Raw genomic sequence first — 20,676 nt, forward strand, 5'->3', positions numbered from 1 at the left:
AGGACCGTACAATTTCCGGGTTGAAGAGCCACGATAGCCACATACTGATGCAACAGCTTCTTCCAATTGCACTGCGTAAGTCATTGCCTGATAAAGTTGTTAGACCTCTTGTGGAGATTTCGGCATTTTTTAGAGGCATATGCTCAACAAAGCTATCACAAGAAGATATGGACCGACTGCAGGGTGACGTCTGTATCACTTTGTGCAAACTAGAACAAATATTCCCTCCAGGGTTTTTTACGAGCATGGTCCACTTGGTCGTGCATCTTGTGCGCGAGTGTAGACTCGGCGGACCCGTGCAGTATAGATGGATGTACCCGGCGGAGAGGTAAAATTCAGCGTAATATGTAAATATATAATTTGATTTAAATGTAACCATAATTGACGACAATTAAATTGTCGTGTATGTGTGTACACCAGGAGTCTGGGGCATTTCAAGTCTACTGTGCGCAATAAAGCGGCTCCTGAGGGGTGCATTGCGGAGGGGTACATAGCGACCGAGCTGGTAACGTTCTGTTCAAGGTATCTGAATAACGCACCAACATTCCACAACAGACCTCAGAGGAATCCTGATGGATCCAAGGGGGCGGGCACGCGTGTTACCCTGAACCGGTTGATAATGCACCAGATTCATCGTTATATTGTGTTCAACTCTGAAGAGTTTCACAATTTGCGGACGTAAGTAGTGTTTATATATTTAACAGAATTCGAATAACGTATCTAATTGATTTTACTACATAATTGTATACGCTGAATGTAGGATGCACAAAGACGCGCTTAGGCGATCATGCACTAGAGGTCGCATTACGGAGGCTCTTATTGAAGCAGAACATCATGAGCAGTTCTGCGAATGGTACCCTGCATATGTAAGGAAATAGTTGTAATTTTTAAGTTGGATAAAGTTATGCGGGTTCAATATAATTACCCAATACACGTGTTTAATATTTGTAATTATAACATAGGTCGATGGCCTTGACGATCAACGTAGGGAGGAATTGGGCCACAACTTGGTTATGCGTTGTAGAGGGCTGAAGGAGACAGCGGTCAAGTACAACAGGTACGTGGTAAATGGGAAATTGTTTCGCACGCTTGCCCATGATGTGGGAAGGAGGACTCAGAACAGTGGCGTATGTGTTCCTACCGTTGAAGGCGAAACGTACTACGGGCAGTTAACCGATATAGTTGAGGTCGAGTACTATGACAGGACTACGTACGTCCTATTTAAGTGCAATTGGGCAGACCCCACGATGGAAAGAGGATTCACAATAGACGAGTATGGCCTAGTGTTTGTCAACTTCAATCACCTCGTCCACAGGGGAGAACTGATTCAGGACGAGCCGTACGTGCTTACATCTCAGGTGGATCAAGTATTCTACGTCGAAGATGGAAGGAACCCAAATTGGGTTTGTGCGGTTAGGACCAAACCGCGCAACGTGTACGACGTTGGCCAGGGGGATGGGAGTAATGAGGATGGTACAACCTACCATGAGTGCGTACCGCTCGTACTAGCCACTGATGACCTACCTGATACGAATGATGAATTCGAGTACGACAGGCCCGACATTGATCCGATTGAAGCTCCTGTGATACAATGATTGATGTATTTCTTGTGAGTATAATTAGCTTGAACTCAACACACTTGACTGATATATAAATTGTTTGTACAATTCGCTTGAACTGAATAAGGGTTTCTATTATTTGCATAAATTTCGTTGTATAATTTGCATATTCATTAAAAATATATTACAAAAAATATTCTAATTAATTTGTCTACATTTATTCGCAGGTATTGATGGACCAGGGACGCCATCCTTATGCATATCGGGCACCTCGCCCACCCGTGCCCCCCATGACCATGCCCACTGATTCGACGCCAGTATATACTGCGGCGTGGCCACCCCACCCAGACGGGGCTTATAGACCATTGTTGCCGGGTATGGTGGCCGTGCCCACGTCAGATCACGGGCAGACCAGCACAGCTGGAGTTGGCAGCTCTCCATTGTCGGAGCTGCCGACATTATCTCAGTTAGGGTTCACCCAACCGGGTAACGCCTATCGATGGTGGGTGCAAGAGGGGGTGGGGTCACAGGGTTATGCGCCGTACTTTCCGTATACGTATAGTCGACCTATGACGTGTAACCCTGATAGTGAGACGCAGGATTGTAGATTTCCACTGTCACAGACCGGGGAGATGCAGATGCCGGCTGTGGGGTTGGGACAGATACCGGCACAGGCGGCGATGCAGGGCCAGATTTTGGGGCCGAGACAGATGCCAGCATCGGGGGCGAGTCAGGGCCCGGGGCATGTAGAGAGGCAGATGCCGTTACCTGGTGAGAGCCAGATGCCGCTTTCCGGTGAGAGTCAGATGCCAGATGTGGGGGGGAGCCAGACTACCCATGAGGAGGACGTTGCGATGTTGGGTACCGATCAGTTGGCCCCCGGTAGCCCCCAGGGTATGGATTCAGATGATGATCAGCATCCTCCACCAGCCGGAGAGGTTGGCGAGGAGGTTGCAGGCGACCCAGCGACGCAGCACATAGGGACTGGGCAGATTCGGTTGATGGGTAAGTACATATGTAGACATCCTTAAAACTCATATTATGTTACCAAAATATTTTTTTTGGTTTGGAAAAAAATAACTATTTGATTACATTTTGTTTATATATGTGTGTGTGTGTTATTTAGTGTTAACCAATTAAATTAATGTTGAATATATTTTTTCATTAGGGTACAACCCAGACGGGACCATTTATTATGAGGTGATTGACGACCCAGCGAGAAACTGGGTGCTCCCGAGGGGGAAGAAGGTTGTATTGCAGTACAATGCTGCTATACAACCTGTAGGACGAGCCTGCAATCGTTTTCGGCGGGAAGTGGGCAAGATGATCAGGAGTGGGTCCTACATACACATGCGGGACGAATGGGCGAGGGTAAATAGGCAGATTAAGCAGGCAATGTGGAACGCACTGATGGTATGTTTATGAATATAATTTAATTATTTATTTGAATTAAACTTGAGCTTAATGTTTAGGTTGAAGTTTTTAAACCTATAATGCTTTGATTGAAATGTGCAGGAGGAGTTCTATCTACCTGTATCAGTTGACATGCGCAGGGCACAACAGGAGGCGTGGAATGATATTGGACGTAAGCACCGCTCGTGGAAGTCGAGGTTCAAAACCCAACTAGGAATTGGAGACGGTGACACGCCCGAGAGTATCCGTGCGAGAATGCCGGAGAAATTTTTTGAGCAGTATGATGCAGAAGATGTAGAATTCCTGCTGAGAGATTGGTGCAGAGAGCATAAAATCGTATGTAGGCCAAAAAATTGTCAACTATTTTTTAATAACAGTTCATTTAATTTTAGTTTTAATTTAAGTGTGTCAATTGTTACATGTTTACTTTCATGTTCAATGCGTAGGCAACCTCTGAACGGATGAAGAGGTTGCGGGAGCGGAATGACCTACCCCATTGTGCGGGATCTAAAAGTTATGCCAGATTTAATCACGAGGAGGTAATTAAATATATATGTTTATGTTTTTAATATTTGTTGGTAATTGTTTTTCTTTTTCTTTTTCTTTAAACTATTTTTATCGCTATCTGTTTGTTATATATGTCAACTGCATGACGACAGGCATGTACATCTGGCACGCCCCCCACTCGCGCCGCGTCGTTCGTGAAGACCCACACAAAGAAGGACGGCACTTTCCTGAACGACCGTACACGGGTCTTATGCGTATGCTACTGATTTAGTTTACTAATATTTTTAAATTATGTGTGATATGTCATTATTCAATATATGACTTTTTCATGTTGACGACGTACAGGAGAGGATGACGCAGAGTTTAGCCAGTGATCCAGCCGCCACGCAAAGCGTCTCCGCAGACACGGTGCGTTGGGCACCGAACGACGCTTACGAACAGGCGATTGGGAGGCCTGAGTATGCAGGGAGGGTTCGGCAGGTTGGCCCGAACGTCACACCTGTTCGAGGGACATGTTTTTCATATAGGCCTCGGTCACAGGGGGGACCATCTCAGGGGACGTCTCGGGATTGGGCCGAACAGTCTCGGAAGATGGAAGAGATGCAAGCGGAGCTACATGCTGAGCGAGCGAGGAATGACCGTTTGGAGCAGCGCGTGCAACAGTTCGACGGCATAGAGCAGCGCTTGCGAGAGATGGAGGTCTTCATGTCCTCCATGGCAGTACCAGCACCATGTGTTGGTAATCAGTCTTCTCCTGCACACGTAGGTAGTACGTCGTCCGTTGGTAGTGCATCTGCAGGTATGGTTTATATTGTGTATAGGACAAAATTAATTTCAATTTGTTTTCATTACCCCTTTAATTTTGCAAGTAATATTATATACTTTAATTGTCTATATTATTTGCAGGTAATTCGACAACGGTTGGTACGTTGTCGCCTGTTGGACGACAGCTGAGCCAGCACTCCACTGTCGCTACACCTTCGCCCGCTACACCATTCATTGCGCAGCAATCGCCGGTGGGCGAGAACACGCCTGGGACGGTACCTCGTGATTCGCAGAGACGCCTTTCAGATTTGTAGATATTTTGTGTAATTATTTTTTGTTCGTAAATATTTGCTTGTTAACGAATATGTTATTAATTATTTGTTTGTGTAGTATGATTTCGTGTTGGTTTTGGGTAAAATAAATGCTGCGTTATTTGTGGTCGAAAATTACAAAATTTGAAAAATTCAAAAAAAAATTTAATTAACCCAAATAAATTTTATAAAACAATAAAAAATTTATTTTTTTTAATTAAAAATACAATTAAATAATTAAATAAAAATTTTAATTAAATAAAAAACTGAATTTAGTTTTTTTTTTAATTAAAAACATTTTGACACGTGTATCGGAATACACGTGTCAAATTTGACACGCGTATTCCGATACGCGTGTCAAAATGTTTTGACACGCGTATTGGAATACGCGTGTCTAATTTGACACGTGTATTCCGATACACGTGTCAAAACATTTTGACACGCGTATCGGAATACGCGTGTCAAATTTGACACGTGTATTCCAATACACGTGTCAAAACATTTTGACACGCGTATTGGAATACGCGTGTCAAATTTGACACGTGTATTCCGATACACGTGTCAAAATGTGCAGTTTGTAACATGCACATTTGACACGCGTAATACGCGTGTCAAAGTACACGTGTCTAAATGTTTGACACGTGTACGACACTGTACACGTGTCAAACTGCACGTGGCTATTTCATACCATTTTTGTAGTGACGTCTGAGAGTTTTATTTTTTTTTTTCTTTTGTTTTCTCTTCTTTATCATTTTGTCTATGATTTTCACGTATATGAGAGTGATGATCCATCTATTTACCTACCAAGATTCTTCTACGATGCTGCTCAAAATTTTTGGACAACAGTGATGCGATAAAGGCGTAACGAGTATTATTTACTGCGTACAAATTAAGGCGCATTCGATTCTTTTTTGGATTGGTTTTGTTTTAGCAAATCAAGGGTTGTCGTGGAAGACTTCTCTAACGTCACCTGCAGATCATTATCTTCTTTCAAGGCCAGACAACATCAATTTAATCTCTATTTGCTCAACATCGCCCTTATTCAATTTTTGTAACCATCCCTGTATTTTTTTATTTTTTTTTTTAGGGAGATTTACATAAATTTAGTAGATATGAAGAATTAGTTTTTTTAAAAAGAACAAAATTTTAATTCAAAAATTCATTTTTCTGACCTGTGCCTACCAGTGCCAATAGGTCAAAAGAATCTCTGTAAATTTTAGAAAAGGTTTCTTCACTTCACTTGAGCAAAACATTAATGGCTAGAGGTATTTATATAATCAATCATTTCGCTGCTTATTTACATTGTTAATTAGCATTTGATTTATATTGCTAACAAGTTTCACTAATAAAAAATAATATTTAGTTACAGTTGAGAAATATTTAGAGAGTTTGATATTTAGTAAATTTGAAAAGTAGATAGGTTAGAAATTTCTTGAAGTTAAATATAGAGAAAATTTAAAGAGCCCGATGTGAATGTAAACTCAAATTGAAAGGAGTCTGAGCAAACTGGAATTGTTCAATATGAATACTATATTCATATCCATTCATCTTCTTAAATACATCATTCACAGATTGTTCATCATTTACAATACATATCAGAGGTAGTAAAGCAAAATGAACCTGAAACTCATATTTGCCAACTTTAATATAATTAAACTTGCTTCTTTAAATGTTTTCCGGTGATTAGAGATTGTGAAGTAAGTAATTTGCAGTTTTCCATATTCTATCATTCTAGATGCTTCTGAGCAAAATATATTGTTGTACAATATTATTGGCCTATATACTTACAATATATATATATATATAGTATTGGCCTATATGGTGTTGATACATTGTATCAGTACTGTTTTCCTTAATAGTGAAAATGACGGTGATATAAAAGTTTGTAATGCAGATTTAGTGGAGGCAAATTTGTGACCAAGTCAAGGTCTTCGAATTTATCTTCTTATTAGCCAGAGAACAAACATGTCCATTTTGTCTTTTCCAATGGTCCCCTATTTTGCTAATTTGGAAAAATTAGTGGTAGGAAATTAGAAGATTCTAACACTCTTTGTCAAACACAAGGTTTGAATTAATTCTTTTGATGATTATTCTTCACGTCTTATTCTCTTTAAATAAACGTCATAACCTTGTAAGATTGAACAACAGTTCGGTACAATTTCTATTTTGACTCATTCAAATGATAATAAGCATCTATTCTACTAATTAACAATAGACTCCTACTAACATAATAAAACATAAGAATCACTCACAGTGATCATCTTACGTGATAGTCTCACAATGATAGATTCAAACATTTAAATAACTCAAACTAAAGATGAGATAACAATTCACTGCTAATGATAAAGACTCACACAATAAAGTAATGTAAAAGGCTCTTAACAACTCGGGTGATGACTCGTGCTCGACCATCTCATCACATGCTCCCAGTGGCTTTGCTTTCCACCAGAATTTGAAATGTCAAATGTGGCTTTACCTTTTCGTCTCTTTTGAGAAAGATATAATTAAGATTGATTGAGACAGGTTTTCCTGTAATAGTCCAAGACAGACAATCTGACATAAAAAAACACAATTACCCTGCTGTTTGTTGTATGTTTGCGTGAAGACTGTACATATGTCGTTTGGGTGAAAAGTGTGCTTAATTTTAGAAGTTGCAGCTGATGAAGATTTTCCAACTGAGCCAAATTCCTAGAATTGTAAAGATAATTGATATATTTTATAGCTACGTCTAAATCCTGATCAAAGAAGAAAGAAGCTAATCAAATGGTTATAATAGTTGAGCTATTAAATCTAGACAAATTAAGCTCAAAGTTGATTCAACATTGTAATAGGAACCAGTCCATCTTAATCAGCATTCAACTCAATATATGCTCGAACAACTTTGTAAAGTGAGATCCCATTTGAATAATTGATATCGATATATGTAGAACAAGGTGATATGGAAACGTAATGCTACTTTTTGCCAGAATTTAATGAGTTATATGCAATGTGTGAATACTTGCAGTCACAGCTTCAATAATTGATAGTCTTGTTCACATCCAGTTAACTAATTTGATTAGGATTGTAACAAAAACTCATAGATTTTATGTGATTCGGCCTCTGGCCTACATCCCCTCTGGCTTACGTCCACACGTCAAAGCCTTTTTGTTAGCTACATCTTTCATTGATTCATTTGATTATATACAACACTCTATTTCTAATTCTACATTAACAACAATAAATTTAATTTTTCATCTTGAAACTTTAGTGTCTTGAGTACTTGTAACTCTTGTTTCAATGAAACAGACCGCTACATCCGCTTCTCCCTGCTTCCAACAACCTGTTTTCCGCTAATCTAAAACACATATTTTGCTACAATGGTAATCTACCTTGGGATTACCACAAGTAGCAAAATATTGCTTTATTTTATTGTTCCTCACCCCCCACAAGATTAGGCATCTGCAATTCTATAGGCTTTTAAACACGATTTTTACACAATTGACCTTTAAATTTGTAGTCAGAATGGTTTCTCTCCTCTCTCTTTTTTTTTTTTTCCTCTTTTTTTTTTTTTTTGTTAAAAAAGAAAATCAAATTAATTGTACAAGGACTATAATTAAGGCCCTGAATTTTAGATGTCATAGTCATTTTTGTAACAGCAAACTGCAAAAATTGTGGTGGTTCTGTTAATGAATTTTGGCAGTAGTTTTTATTTTTATTTATAAATATTTAAATTAACATAAAAGAGAAAAAAAAAAAAAAAGAAAAAAAAAAAAGAGAATGGGTATTGTTTATTAGTATTTTGGTTTTAAGAATAAAAATAATAATATGAGCGCTGAAAAAAAAAATATGACTGTTAGAGAATATGAGTATTTGCAAAAATATAATAATAATAAAAAAAAGGAATGATAAGTAATATTTAAAAAAATGTAGAAAAAATAATAGAGAAACTGTTGAAATGTGTATTGACAAAGTAGTAACTAAAGTAAGAGAATTGCACTTTCTAGTAATTTCTTGCTTAAAAAAATAAAATAAAATAATGCATGTACTAATGAAAGGATTAAATAACAAACACAGACAATCTAATCAGAAAACAGGGGATAAAAACAACTACTAGGAGGTTAATTCAAACAGATGGGAAACAAATAAAATTACATTGAATGGATTGTTATAGCAAAAGAAGTTACACTGATGAAGCAGTAGAAACTGGTAAAGAGAAAACAGGACTCATGATGAGAGCTTCCATAATCATCGACCTTCTTCAATGGTAGCTGTAAATTCATTAAATGATCGTGGTCTACTAGAAGAAGAACCTGAGCTAGAAAGGGATCTCCTTACAACAAAGGCTGGTTGTTTAGGAGTTGGGAGAGTTGCAGTTTCATTCCCAAGCATGAAAACTGCATTCAACATAGTGGGACGATCACTGGGGTCTTCTTGTACACATAAAAGTCCAACATTGACACACCTCAAAAATTCGTTTGTGTTGCAACTCTCACGTAATGTCTGGTCCATTAAATCCAATAAAAAAATTGGATATGAAAAAAAAATTGGAAAAAGAAAGAAAGAAGCCATCCACCTGATGTTTCACCGTTAATTTGCAGCCTCACAGATTTTCAGAATAAACTTGGTTTGAGATAGATATCCTGAACCAAGGATACTGTAACAACTAAAATACCCCTTAATTAAAAATAAATAAATAAATAGAAAATGAAAAAAAAAAAAAAAAAGTTTGGTTCAATTGTGTTGACCCACGATGCGGCAGTGTGTCTTTGGTGACCAATGATGTAATACCCCGTTTTAAATTAGGATTAAAACTCTCTAATAAAGGCTTAAGAGATAAATAAAAAATAATATTTAAGGTTGAAATTAGGAAAACCAGAATTCGGGAAACACTTTTTTTTTTTTTTTTTTTTTTGACATGTCCACACAAGAGGGGAGGGGGGATTCAAACTAGTGACCTTCGTTTTATAAGCCGTGGTCCCCAACCAACTGAATTACCCCTTGGAGACGAAAAACACTTGTTGAAATATCGTTACTTGCCTGCATTTCCGTTTTCAGCGTCCACGGTAAACGCCTAGAAATTAATTTTTATTATTGCGTGTATAATTTACACATCAATAATTTCTTGGTGTTAATTTACATAAACCGATAAATGAAAAATAATTATCGACATTAGTAATAAAACATTGATAATTATCGAAGGATACGTCGAATAATTATCGGTGTTCAACCATAAGCCTTAATCGCAGTGTATGACACTCCACGATCTTCAAAAACGCAAATCCTCTTTAATTGCATTTGTTATATGTCCAAATATACTTCAATTATTCTCCTTCGGTTTAATTGTTGTAATAATATGCAACGCATCTCCCTCTAATATAATGTTATTAAAATTTATCTTTCGACATAACTCCATGACATATCAAACTGCCAAAGCTTTCGCTATTACTGGTTCGACTACCGCATTTTTTGTAGATCGAGGTTATCTTTAGGCTTGGCAATTTTGACACGACTCTCAAATTCGACACGAACACGACACGAATATATATGGTTTGAGTTTATACTATAACTCGTTTATGACCCGTCAATCCGTTTATGACACGTTTATGACCCACTAACTTGTTTATGACAAATTTCTGACCCATCAACCCGTTTATGACGCATTAATGACATATTTTTATCAAATTAGTTAAACAAGTTGACACGCTAACTCGACGAATTTACACGCCATTCAAATGGGTTGACACAACAACCCGAATTGTCATGCTTAATTTTCTTTAATCTTTCTCTAATGGGGGAAGAATAAAACCAAAAGGTGCTTTTCGTTAAATTAATGACAGATCCAAAAGCAATTTCTTGTGGTGTTGAATAAGTAATAGCGACTATTCAAATGTTTTGTCATCATCTAAAAACCAAAAAATAAAAAACAAAAAGAAGTTTTGTCATCTTCTAGGGTTTCCAAGTGTGAAACAGAGCCTTCTAACTGGAATGACAGACTTTAGAGATCCCCTCCCTTTCCCGTCACCGCCAACAACATGATATACTGGCTCCACTTTTACTTGTCTTGCACTGTTGCACATCATGGACTATTAATGTCACTGTTGGTACAGTTTCCGGTATGGTGTGAATCTGCACGTTCCTTTGATGTTCCCCACGCTTCTCAATGATTCTGCAAAACAACAAAAACTAGGGACCCTTCCGGGGGTCCCGCTCCGATGCCTAAGTTAGCTTCTGTGAGAGAAATAATGCTCTATGCATAAAATTGAGTCTCAGTTTATACCTGGGGTATGAGCCTATTTATAGGCATAGAGGTGGAGTCAAACCTGGATTAGGACTCCTGCTCCTTGTTGATTTAGAACTGCTGTCCGAGTTCTAATTGGACTTCAATCCTTTACTAGACTTCTAATTGAGTATCTTCTTAGACTTCTGATCTGATATCTTCTTAGACCTCTGATATGATCATTATTCTTATCTGTTTGGACCTATTTGACTTTTGAATCTTCTCTTTGGATCGGGTTGAGTGGGATTTATCCCCAACAGTTACCCCCCAATTCCCTTATCCGAAGCTTGCTTGAATAATGGGAATTCCATGTCTAAGGAAACCCGATCTTTGTCTCCTTCTGAAAACCTGCTAACCTGCAAAACCCGAGGGTTAAATCTTACCCCCCAATTACCTTCTTGTTTTTCCTTAGGGTTTTCTCCCTGTATCTTGAAAAACCTGCAAAACCCGAGGGTTAAATCCGACCCCCCGAGAAGTTTCTTCTTGCTCTCGGCTAGGACTGATCCGAGATGCTCCTTTCTCTCGGCCAGGACTGATCCGAGACTCTCGGCTAGGACTGATCCGAGAGGCTCCTTCTCGGCTAGGACTGATCCGAGAAGTTGTTCTTGCTCTCGGCTAGGACTGATCCGAGAGGCTCCTTCTCGGCAAGGACTGATCCGAGAAGTTGTTCTTGCTCTCGGCTAGGACTGATCCGAGAGGCTCCTTCTCGGCAAGGACTGATCCGAGAAGTTGTTCTTGCTCTCGGCTAGGACTGATCCGAGAGGCTCCTTCTCGGCAAGGACTGATCCGAGAAGTTGTTCTTGCTCTCGGCTAGGACTGATCCGAGAGGCTCCTTCTCGGCAAGGACTGATCCGAGAAGTTTTTCTTGCTCTCGGCTAGGACTGATCCGAGAGGCTCCTTCTCGGCTAGGACTGATCCGAGAAGTTGTTCTTGCTCTCGGCTAGGACTGATCCGAGAGACTCCTTCTCGGCTAGGACTGATCCGAGAAGTTTTGGTCTCAGCTAGGACTGATCCGAGACGACCCCCCTTTCTTCTTGATCTCGGCTAGGACTGATCCGAGACTCTCGGCTAGGACTGATCCGAGAGTTTTTGCCTGCAAAAGAAACAACATCAACGGGTTCCTGGTCCCTAGACCGGGAACACTCCGATGCTTAAGTCAGCTTTATTCATTTATTCTGAAAATACTTATTCCCAAAATCTGGGGAATTTTCTGTCTAGTCTGAATTAAAAATAAAATTCTAGTTCTTTGCAAATATAAATACTAAAAAATAAAAGCAAGCCTGAAATTCCCGAGAGTCCTTTTTATGGGATCACGGGCAGATACTGCTGTTGCCTCGGCTCTCTATGCTGTGGGCTTCTGCTTCTTCGGTCCTCTCTTCTTTCTATGTCATCTCGGGGAGCATTCTCTTGAGGCCTTTCGTCTAGCTGAGGACGGTCTCGGGGATAATAATCCCGTGGCTGTTGATCTCGGGGCTGATAGTCCTGATGATTCCGAGGCCTGTTATTTCCTGGATGGTTCCGTCGCTCTCCCAAGAACCGAACTAGCTTGCCATTCTTTATGAATTCTTCTATTAACAACCTTAGGGTTACGCACCCCTCGGTGTAATGACCTGCTTGTTTATGGAAATCACAATACTTCCCTGCATTCTTATAAGGAGGATCACCTGGTATCTTTTGTGGTTCCCGAAACGCCGGATCTCTCTTGATCTCCATGAGGACTTCTGATATCTCGGCATTGAGAGGTGTAAAGTTGTAATCTTTGAACTTCTTTACCTGCCTCTGCTCTTCCCAATCAGCTTTCTTGAGTTCTTTCCTTTTCTTTTCTGGGGCTGTCTCTCGGGGTAGTCTAGAACTGGCCATAGACTTCAGCGTCTCTTCCTGATTGATGAATTCTTCTACCTTATCCATGAGGCCCTGCAAGGTACTCGGTTGCTTCCGGATCAACTTCTTCATCAAAGGCTCCTCGGGTGAAATTCCCTGATAAATGGCAGCAAAAATCATATCCTCGGTCGGATCTTCGACCGTAGCCTTCTCTCGGTTGAACCGAGCCATAAACTCCTTAAGACTCTCATTGCCTTGCTGGTGCAATGATAGCAAATATCCCGAAGGCTTCTTCCTTGTCCGGAAAGCCAAGAACTCCGTTAGGAATATCTTGGACAATTCCTTGAACTGATCAACGGAATTCGGGGGCAGCTTCCTGAACCAGTCTCGGGCATTCCCCGAAAGAGTAAGAGGGAAGGCCCGACATGCTACTTCATCGGGTGTCCCGTGAAGGTCTAGATGAGCTTTGAAATTCTCTAGGTGATCCAAGGGATCTCTGTCTCCTGCATAACTTGGAATTTGGGGTACCTTAAACTTATCGGGAAGCTGATAGTCTGCCACCCGTCTGGTGAAGGGTGAGTCTGTACCCATTAGGAGCTTGTCCACCATTACGGATCTGCCTTTGTCCTTTCTTTCCATCTCCATGTCCGTGCACCTTCTCTCCAGCTCGGCAATAATTCTGCTCAGATCTCCTTGACGGTCATCCTCCCTCCGAGGATTAATGTTGCTATTGTGATCTTCTTCCTCACGCTCATCCCTGTTCATCTCGGGATTGGGCTGTCTCGTCCTCATGCGTAACAATTCTGCATTTAAGTCTTCAATCTGGGCTTCCAACGCTGCTATGCGATCTTGATCTCCACCCCCCGGGGGAGGGTTCGGTGGAGGCTGCAAATTATTCTGAATAGCCGGTTCCTGTGGGGCCACGGGCTGTCGATTGGTCTGGCTTCCGGAACGTGTGTTCATCACCATGCTGGATCTTCTTTTTTTTATGAGGAACGAATAATCGTTTCCCACAGACGGCGCCAAACTGTTGGTACAGTTTCCGGTATGGTGTGAATCTGCACGTTCCTTTGATGTTCCCCACGCTTCTCAATGATTCTGCAAAACAACAAAAACTAGGGACCCTTCCGGGGGTCCCGCTCCGATGCCTAAGTTAGCTTCTGTGAGAGAAATAATGCTCTATGCATAAAATTGAGTCTCAGTTTATACCTGGGGTATGAGCCTATTTATAGGCATAGAGGTGGAGTCAAACCTGGATTAGGACTCCTGCTCCTTGTTGATTTAGAACTGCTGTCCGAGTTCTAATTGGACTTCAATCCTTTACTAGACTTCTAATTGAGTATCTTCTTAGACTTCTGATCTGATATCTTCTTAGACCTCTGATATGATCATTATTCTTATCTGTTTGGACCTATTTGACTTTTGAATCTTCTCTTTGGATCGGGTTGAGTGGGATTTATCCCCAACAGTCACTATTCTGACGTTTCAATTCCACCTTGGTTAATCTATAAAATAAAAGAAAAAAAAAATTCCACCTCGGTTACGGCAGAGGCCTCAAAGGATTTTTGTCTCAAGCACTGCCTTTTGGAATTTTTTTTTTACTTTCTATTTTGAATAATTGAAAGAGATATGTTACATTCACATCTTGTTTGTTTTTTTGTATATTGTTTTTTAAAATTAATTATTACATATATATGACAAATAATTCTATTAATACATTAAGTATCCATAAAAAAATGAACGGACTTTTAAAATCACAATTAGGCATGTGATTGATCAAATGATGATTTTGATCAAATAGTAATTTTAAAAGCCACATTATTTTTTGATAAACACTTAATATGCTAATAGAATTACTCATGTATGACCCACATGTGAATCCTTGTGAGTCCTAAAGATCCAACGATTAATTTAGAAAAATAATGTACAAAAGGTGTATAAGAGATGTGCTTGTAATATATCTCTATTATTGTTTACATTTTTTTTATAACTCCGTTATTGCAAATTACTTTATTGCGATTCTCTTTTTTCTAAATTGACTATTGCATTCCCACAGTATATGATGACAACATTTAATTTAAAACATCTCTAACAGAATAGTCAAATTTGATTATTATGAGTCATTTTTTTCTCTCCAGTAGAATAGGCAGAACAAAATTTTCCTTCTAGTGTGATTAGTAAATAAGTTTTCTACCTATTTACTATTCACACTACAAAGAGTTTTTTACTATTTTTTTTTTCTCTCTCTCCCCCCCCACCCCCCCCACCCCCTTTTTTTTTTTTGAAAAGGGGCTGACAACGAGCCAAAAACTAAAAAGGGCTCGACTGCAGGCCATGAATAAACACAAAATAAATAAATAAAAATATAAAAATTGATGACCCCACTTGGGCGGTTATCGGTAGGAGATGTGGGCCTAGAACCGACTAGGGGCCTACTGCGGGCTAAGAAGATAAAAAAAAAAAAAAAAAAAAAAAAAAAAAGAGCCGAATTGGGCAGTTATCAATAGGTGTTGCGGGCCTAGAATCGAGTAGGGGCTGACTACGAACCAAGAAGGAAAAAGGATGAGCCCAATTCGGCGGTTATCAAGTTGGCACACCAATCCTGACATGGTGCATTGCAATCATGAAGTGGTCCGTTTGGACCACTCTTTTTTCTTTTTCTTTTTTTTTCTTCGGAACCAAGTTGATAGGTTTGGATATAGTGCATGTAGAAGCACTCTAAGCTTGTGAGCTTGGCTGAAGGATATTATCTGGTGTGGGTGAGTACATCAAAAGGAGAATAGGACCTCAGGGCTGTGATCTAGTGTGGCACATATAGGTGAACCCAAGTTTTGTGATCCGGGCTAATGGAGGTGCAAGTGGAATCGCGGGTTGGGATCTGATGTGATGCACAAAACCTGGACAGGTGAGCCTTGGCGCGTGGAAGACACATAGTAAATAGCGATGGTGTGTCGAGGCGCGTGGCAGCTCCACGGGGCGTCTGGTTGCGGCAGTCCAGTAGATCGGCAGTTTACGATCTTGGGTCCAAGATTTTCTTCCTTATACGGCTGGTGGAGGCATCACGTGATTCCCGTCAAAGGTGCATGGAACGGCTATCAGAATCTACCCGCAACTCGTGAGAGCGCGTTGTGGCTCTGATGGCTGTGAAATTGGCAGATCTAGGACGATCGACGGCAAATCCATCGGATGGCGTGACTATTAACGTGGTTGGATGACTATAGCGGCGCGTAATTGAATGTGCAGAATGTTGGGGCGGTGCGTTGAAGAGCATGACAATGACTATGGCTATGCTCTTGGCAGATATGGGACGATCGACGTCAAATCTGTCTGATGATGTGATTGTCGAGGTGGTTGGAGGACTGTGGCTGCGTGTGGCTAAACGGGCATAATCTTTGGGCGGGACGTGACATGGATTATGTCCGTGATTTCAATGGCGATGGACACGTCTACTTCAGATCTATCGATTGGCACTGCTAGCAAGGTGATTGGACGACTTTTGAGGTGTAGAGTTTCAAAGGCAAAAACTCTTGACAGTGCATGGAGGCGTGACTATACTGTTTAGGCGAAAGAAAGATGGCTATGATACCATTGAGATTTGTGTATAAATCTAAAATAGAATAGAAACAAAATAGTAGCAGAAGCAAGAGAGAAAAAGAGAGAGAATTTATGTGGCTCGGTCTATAATTTACGTCCACAAGGTAAAACTCAAACGGCTACATTGTGCTCATTAACTTGATTGTTTACAATACATAGGTCCCTATTTATAGTTGAATAAGTAGACATATACAAGTAAACCTAAATCGACTTATATTAGGAAATACAAATCAATCTAGATTAGGAAATATAAATCAATAATATTATATTCAAAATATATTAAAAAAATATTCTAACTCTTAAAAAAAAAAAAAAGTGGCTGCTAGTTGGGCAGCCATCCTTAGATCTTATTGGGGCTGGCATGCAGCATTCTCGATGGGCTAGGGTGTCCCGCAGGCCATGCCCAACAAGATCTAGGGGTCGCCCGAAGCCACTCCCACCTGATTTAGACCCCCCTAAGATTGTGAATTTAAAAAAATTCATCCAGTTATGGATGTATTAAATGTTTAGAGTTTATATTGAGTGTGAATTTTATGGAACCAAAAAAAAAAAAAAAAAAGCAAAAGAAAAAAAAACAAAAAAAGAGTAAAAGTTTGAGTACTTTCACGTAACTGAATCATAAATTTGCATATGAATTTATATTAAATAAAAAAACAAAAGCAAGGCCTTGACTTGAAGAGTGTGCCAAAGAAAAAAGATTATTCTCTACAGTGATAGAGCTTGTGGCCTCTCCCCCTCAAGGCGCAAGGTTTTTCAAAAAAAAAAAAAAAAAAAAATCTAAAAAAATGTAAAAAAAGAAAATTAAAATTTTACCCCTAAATATTTTATTTTTTCAAATTTGCCCCTCCAATTTTTATTTCAATCCTGCCCCCCAAAGTTGGAAGGCTAGCTCCACCCCTAATGCGATAAAGGCGTAACGAGTATTAATTCACATTCATTTTTCTGAGGTGATTGGCACTTGTAGCCATAGGTAAGAAAAATCTCTCTAAATTTCTATTTTTTTTTTTTTTTGACTCTCTGATTATTGTATGTAGAAAAGGTTTCTTCACTTCGCTTGAACAAAACAATGGCTAGAGGCATTTATATAATCAATCATTCCGCTGCTTATTTATATTGTTAATTAGCATTTGATTTATATTGCTAACAAGTTTCACTAATAAAAAAATAATATTTAGTTAAAGTAGAAAAATATTTAGAGAGTTTGAAATTTATTGAATTTGAAAAGCGGTTACCTTAGTAATTTTTTAAAATTAAAGGGAAAAGTATACATATCCAACTCAAACTACCACTCAATTGTCAATGTACTCCCCAAACTATCAATTGTGTCAATGTCCCCCTCTCAAACTACCAAAATATGTCAATGTCTCCCTAAGACCAACAAAAAGACCAAAAGAGACCATAATTTTTTTTCTTGAATAAGACAAAAAGTCCTTATAAATTCAAAAAAATAAAAATAAAACTAATTTTTTTTTAAAAAAAAATTATTGAAAAAAAAATTAAAAAACGAAAAAAGAAATATATATATATATATATATATATATATATATATATATATATATATATATATTTATAAAAAAAATCAAACGAAAAAATAACTGAAAATTATATAAAAAAAATTTAAAAAAAAACGAAAAATAAAATAAAAACCAGATTTTTATTAAATTAAAAAAAAAAGAACAATTTTTTTTTTTAAAGAAAATCAAACGAATAAATAACTGGAAATTATTTTTTAAAAATAAAATAAACAAACGAAAAAAAAAACAGTTTTAAATTTTTTTTGGAATAAATTTTTGTTATTTTATATTTTTATAATAATTTTTCTAGTTTTTTATTTTATTTTAATAATTTTATGAAGGGTGTTTTTGTAATTAGGGGGATACTGACATTTTTTTGGTAGTTTAGCGGGAGAGATTGACACAATTGGTAGTTTGAAGAATACATTGACAATAAAATAATAGTTTGAAGAGTATATTTTTGTCAAAATTAAGTTTAGAAAAACTTTAAAGAGCTTATCGTAAATGCTCTTATGGGTATAGAACATAGCCAACGGGTATGTCTGAATTACAGTAAAGAAGAAGCTAGTTGGAAATTGGGAAATTCTATTATGTGTTGTTAGTTTGTTTGGCTATTAGTTAGTAGGTTGATTTTGTTATTGGGTTACCCGACTAAGAGTTGAACATTGTATAAAAGGAAAGCCCAAAAGAAATGTAAGTAAGAAAGTTTCCAAGTGTTAAAAGAATTGTAAGGAGTCTGAGCAAACTGGAATTGTTCAATATCAATACTATATTCATATCCATTCATCTTCTTAAATACATCATTCACAGATTGTTCGTCATTTACAATACATATATTATTTCCTTAGCAAGCCGAGTGGATCCAAACTTTTGATACTGGTCACGTGCTTGAGATCGTGACGAGTGTAAACAAGTCGAGCTTATATAGGTACTACCCGTTCGAGCTCGATTCATTTACACCCAGGATCATGAATTTAAAAAAATTCATCCAGTTACGAACGTGTTGGATGTTTAGAGTTTACATCGAGTGTGAATTTTAGGAACCAAAAAAAAAAAAAAAATGTAAAAGTTTGAGTACTTTCACGTAACCGAATCTTAAATTTGCATATAAATTTGTATTAAAAAATAATAATAAAAAAAAATGCATGTAGTCGAAAATTTTCAATTATCTATATGATATCAGAGCTATAGGCTAACATCCGAGATTTTAATTTTTTTTCTTTTGTTTTCTCTTCTTTATCATTTTGTCTATGATTTTCACATATATCAGAGTGATGAACCATCTATTTATCTATTTCCTCAAAATTTTTGGACAACAGTGATGCGATAAAGGCGTAACGAGTATTATTTACTACGTACAAATTAAGGCGCATTCGATTATTTTTTGGATTGGTTTTGTTTTAGCAAATCCAGGGTTGTTGGGGAAGACTTCTCTAACGTCACCTGCACATCATTATCTACTTTCAAGGCCAGACAACATCAATTTAATCTCTATTCGCTCAACATCGCCCTTATTCAATTTTTTGTAACCATCCTGGTATTTTTTTAAGGGAGATTTACATAAATTTAGTAGATATAAAGAATTAATTTTTTAAAAAAGAACAAAATTTTAATTCACATTCATTTTTTTTACCTATGCCTATCGGTATCAATAGGTCAAAAGAACATCTCTAAATTTCTGTTTTTTCAAACTCTCTTATTATTGTAGAAAAGGTTTCTTCACTTCGTTTGATCGAGCAAAACAATGGCTAGAGGCATTTATATAATCAATCATTCCGCTGCTTATTTACATTGTTAATTAGCATTTGATTTATATTGCTAACAAGTTTCACTAATAAAAAAATAATATTTAGTTAAAGTAGAAAAATATTTAAAGAGTTTGATATTTATGCTCCGTTTGTTTCGGCGTAAAATAATTTATGGAAAACGATTTCGACATTTTTCAGTGTTTGGTAGGGGCGAAAATAATAGTCAACCGGAAAATGATTTATGTTTGACAAAAAATGCTTAGTAAATTTCGGCGACGGAATCCGGCCATCTTCACCGGAATCCGGTCAGTCCAGATTCCGACAACCAAACTGGTCGTATTCCTGGCCAGAACATCCCAGCCGTTTTGTCTTCTTATTAGCCAGAGAAAAAACATGTCCATTTGGTCTTTTCCAATGGCCACAATAGCTTTGCTTTCCACCAGCATTTGAAATGTCAAATGTGGCTTTACCTTTTCGTCTCTTTTGAGAAAGATATAATTAAGATTGACTGAGATGGGTTTCCTTGTAATAGTCCAAGACAGACAGACAATCTGATATGAAAAATCACAATTAATTACCCTGCTGTTTGTTGTATGTTTGTATGAATGTTATTCGAGAAAGACCGTACATATGTCGTTTGGGTGAAAAGTGTGCTTAATTTTAGAAGTTGCAGCTGATGAAGATTTTCCAACTGAGCCAAATTCCTAGAATTGTAAAGATAATTGATATATTTTACAGCTACGTCTAAATCCTGATCAAAGAAGAAAGAAGCTAATCAAATGGTTATAATATTTGAGCTATTAAATCTAGACAAATTAAGCTCAAAGTTGATTCAACATTGTAATAGGAACCAATCCATCTTAATCAGCATTCAACTAGTCTTGTTCAAATTTGGTTAACCAAATTAACTTTTTAACTAATTTGATTAGCATTGTAACAAAAACTCATAGATTTTAAGTGGTTTGGCCTCTGGCCTACATCCACCCGTCAACCTCTTTTTGTTGGAGACATCTTGCCTTTATTCATTTGATTATATACAACACTCTATTTGTAGAGAAAGAATCTTAAAGTACGTTATCAACAATAAATCTAATTTATTATCTTGTAACTCTTATGTCTTGAGTACTTGTAACTCTTGTCTCAATGAAAGTGATCACTTACAACAACTTGTTTTCCGCTAATTTAAAA

At 37.9% G+C, this 20,676-nt stretch overlaps 3 protein-coding genes across 3 annotated transcripts; 2 read left to right on the forward strand and 1 right to left on the reverse strand.

The window, feature by feature from the left end:
* Positions 1-230: 230 nt before the first annotated feature.
* On the forward strand, positions 231-947 carry LOC133861479 (uncharacterized). The gene is made up of 3 exons (XM_062297272.1): positions 231-328; positions 421-678; positions 761-947. The coding sequence occupies exons 1-3, from the start codon at positions 246-248 to the stop codon at positions 876-878; spliced, it is 459 nt and encodes a 152-aa protein (XP_062153256.1). The 5' UTR covers positions 231-245; the 3' UTR covers positions 879-947.
* A 504-nt stretch (positions 948-1,451) lies between these two features.
* On the forward strand, positions 1,452-4,681 carry LOC133861478 (uncharacterized). The gene is made up of 8 exons (XM_062297271.1): positions 1,452-1,609; positions 1,787-2,564; positions 2,728-2,972; positions 3,075-3,308; positions 3,419-3,511; positions 3,632-3,733; positions 3,825-4,278; positions 4,386-4,681. The coding sequence occupies exons 1-8, from the start codon at positions 1,592-1,594 to the stop codon at positions 4,556-4,558; spliced, it is 2,097 nt and encodes a 698-aa protein (XP_062153255.1). The 5' UTR covers positions 1,452-1,591; the 3' UTR covers positions 4,559-4,681.
* A 7,087-nt stretch (positions 4,682-11,768) lies between these two features.
* On the reverse strand, positions 11,769-13,816 carry LOC133861663 (uncharacterized). The gene is made up of 2 exons (XM_062297449.1): positions 12,476-13,816; positions 11,769-12,379 (listed from the first exon to the last, which is right to left on the reverse strand). The coding sequence occupies exons 1-2, from the start codon at positions 13,599-13,601 to the stop codon at positions 12,114-12,116; spliced, it is 1,392 nt and encodes a 463-aa protein (XP_062153433.1). The 5' UTR covers positions 13,602-13,816; the 3' UTR covers positions 11,769-12,113.
* Between the last annotated feature and the right edge of the window lie 6,860 nt (positions 13,817-20,676).

The sequence above is a fragment of the Alnus glutinosa genome, chromosome 2 (assembly GCF_958979055.1).
Source record: "Alnus glutinosa chromosome 2, dhAlnGlut1.1, whole genome shotgun sequence".
Taxonomy (NCBI): domain Eukaryota; kingdom Viridiplantae; phylum Streptophyta; class Magnoliopsida; order Fagales; family Betulaceae; genus Alnus; species Alnus glutinosa.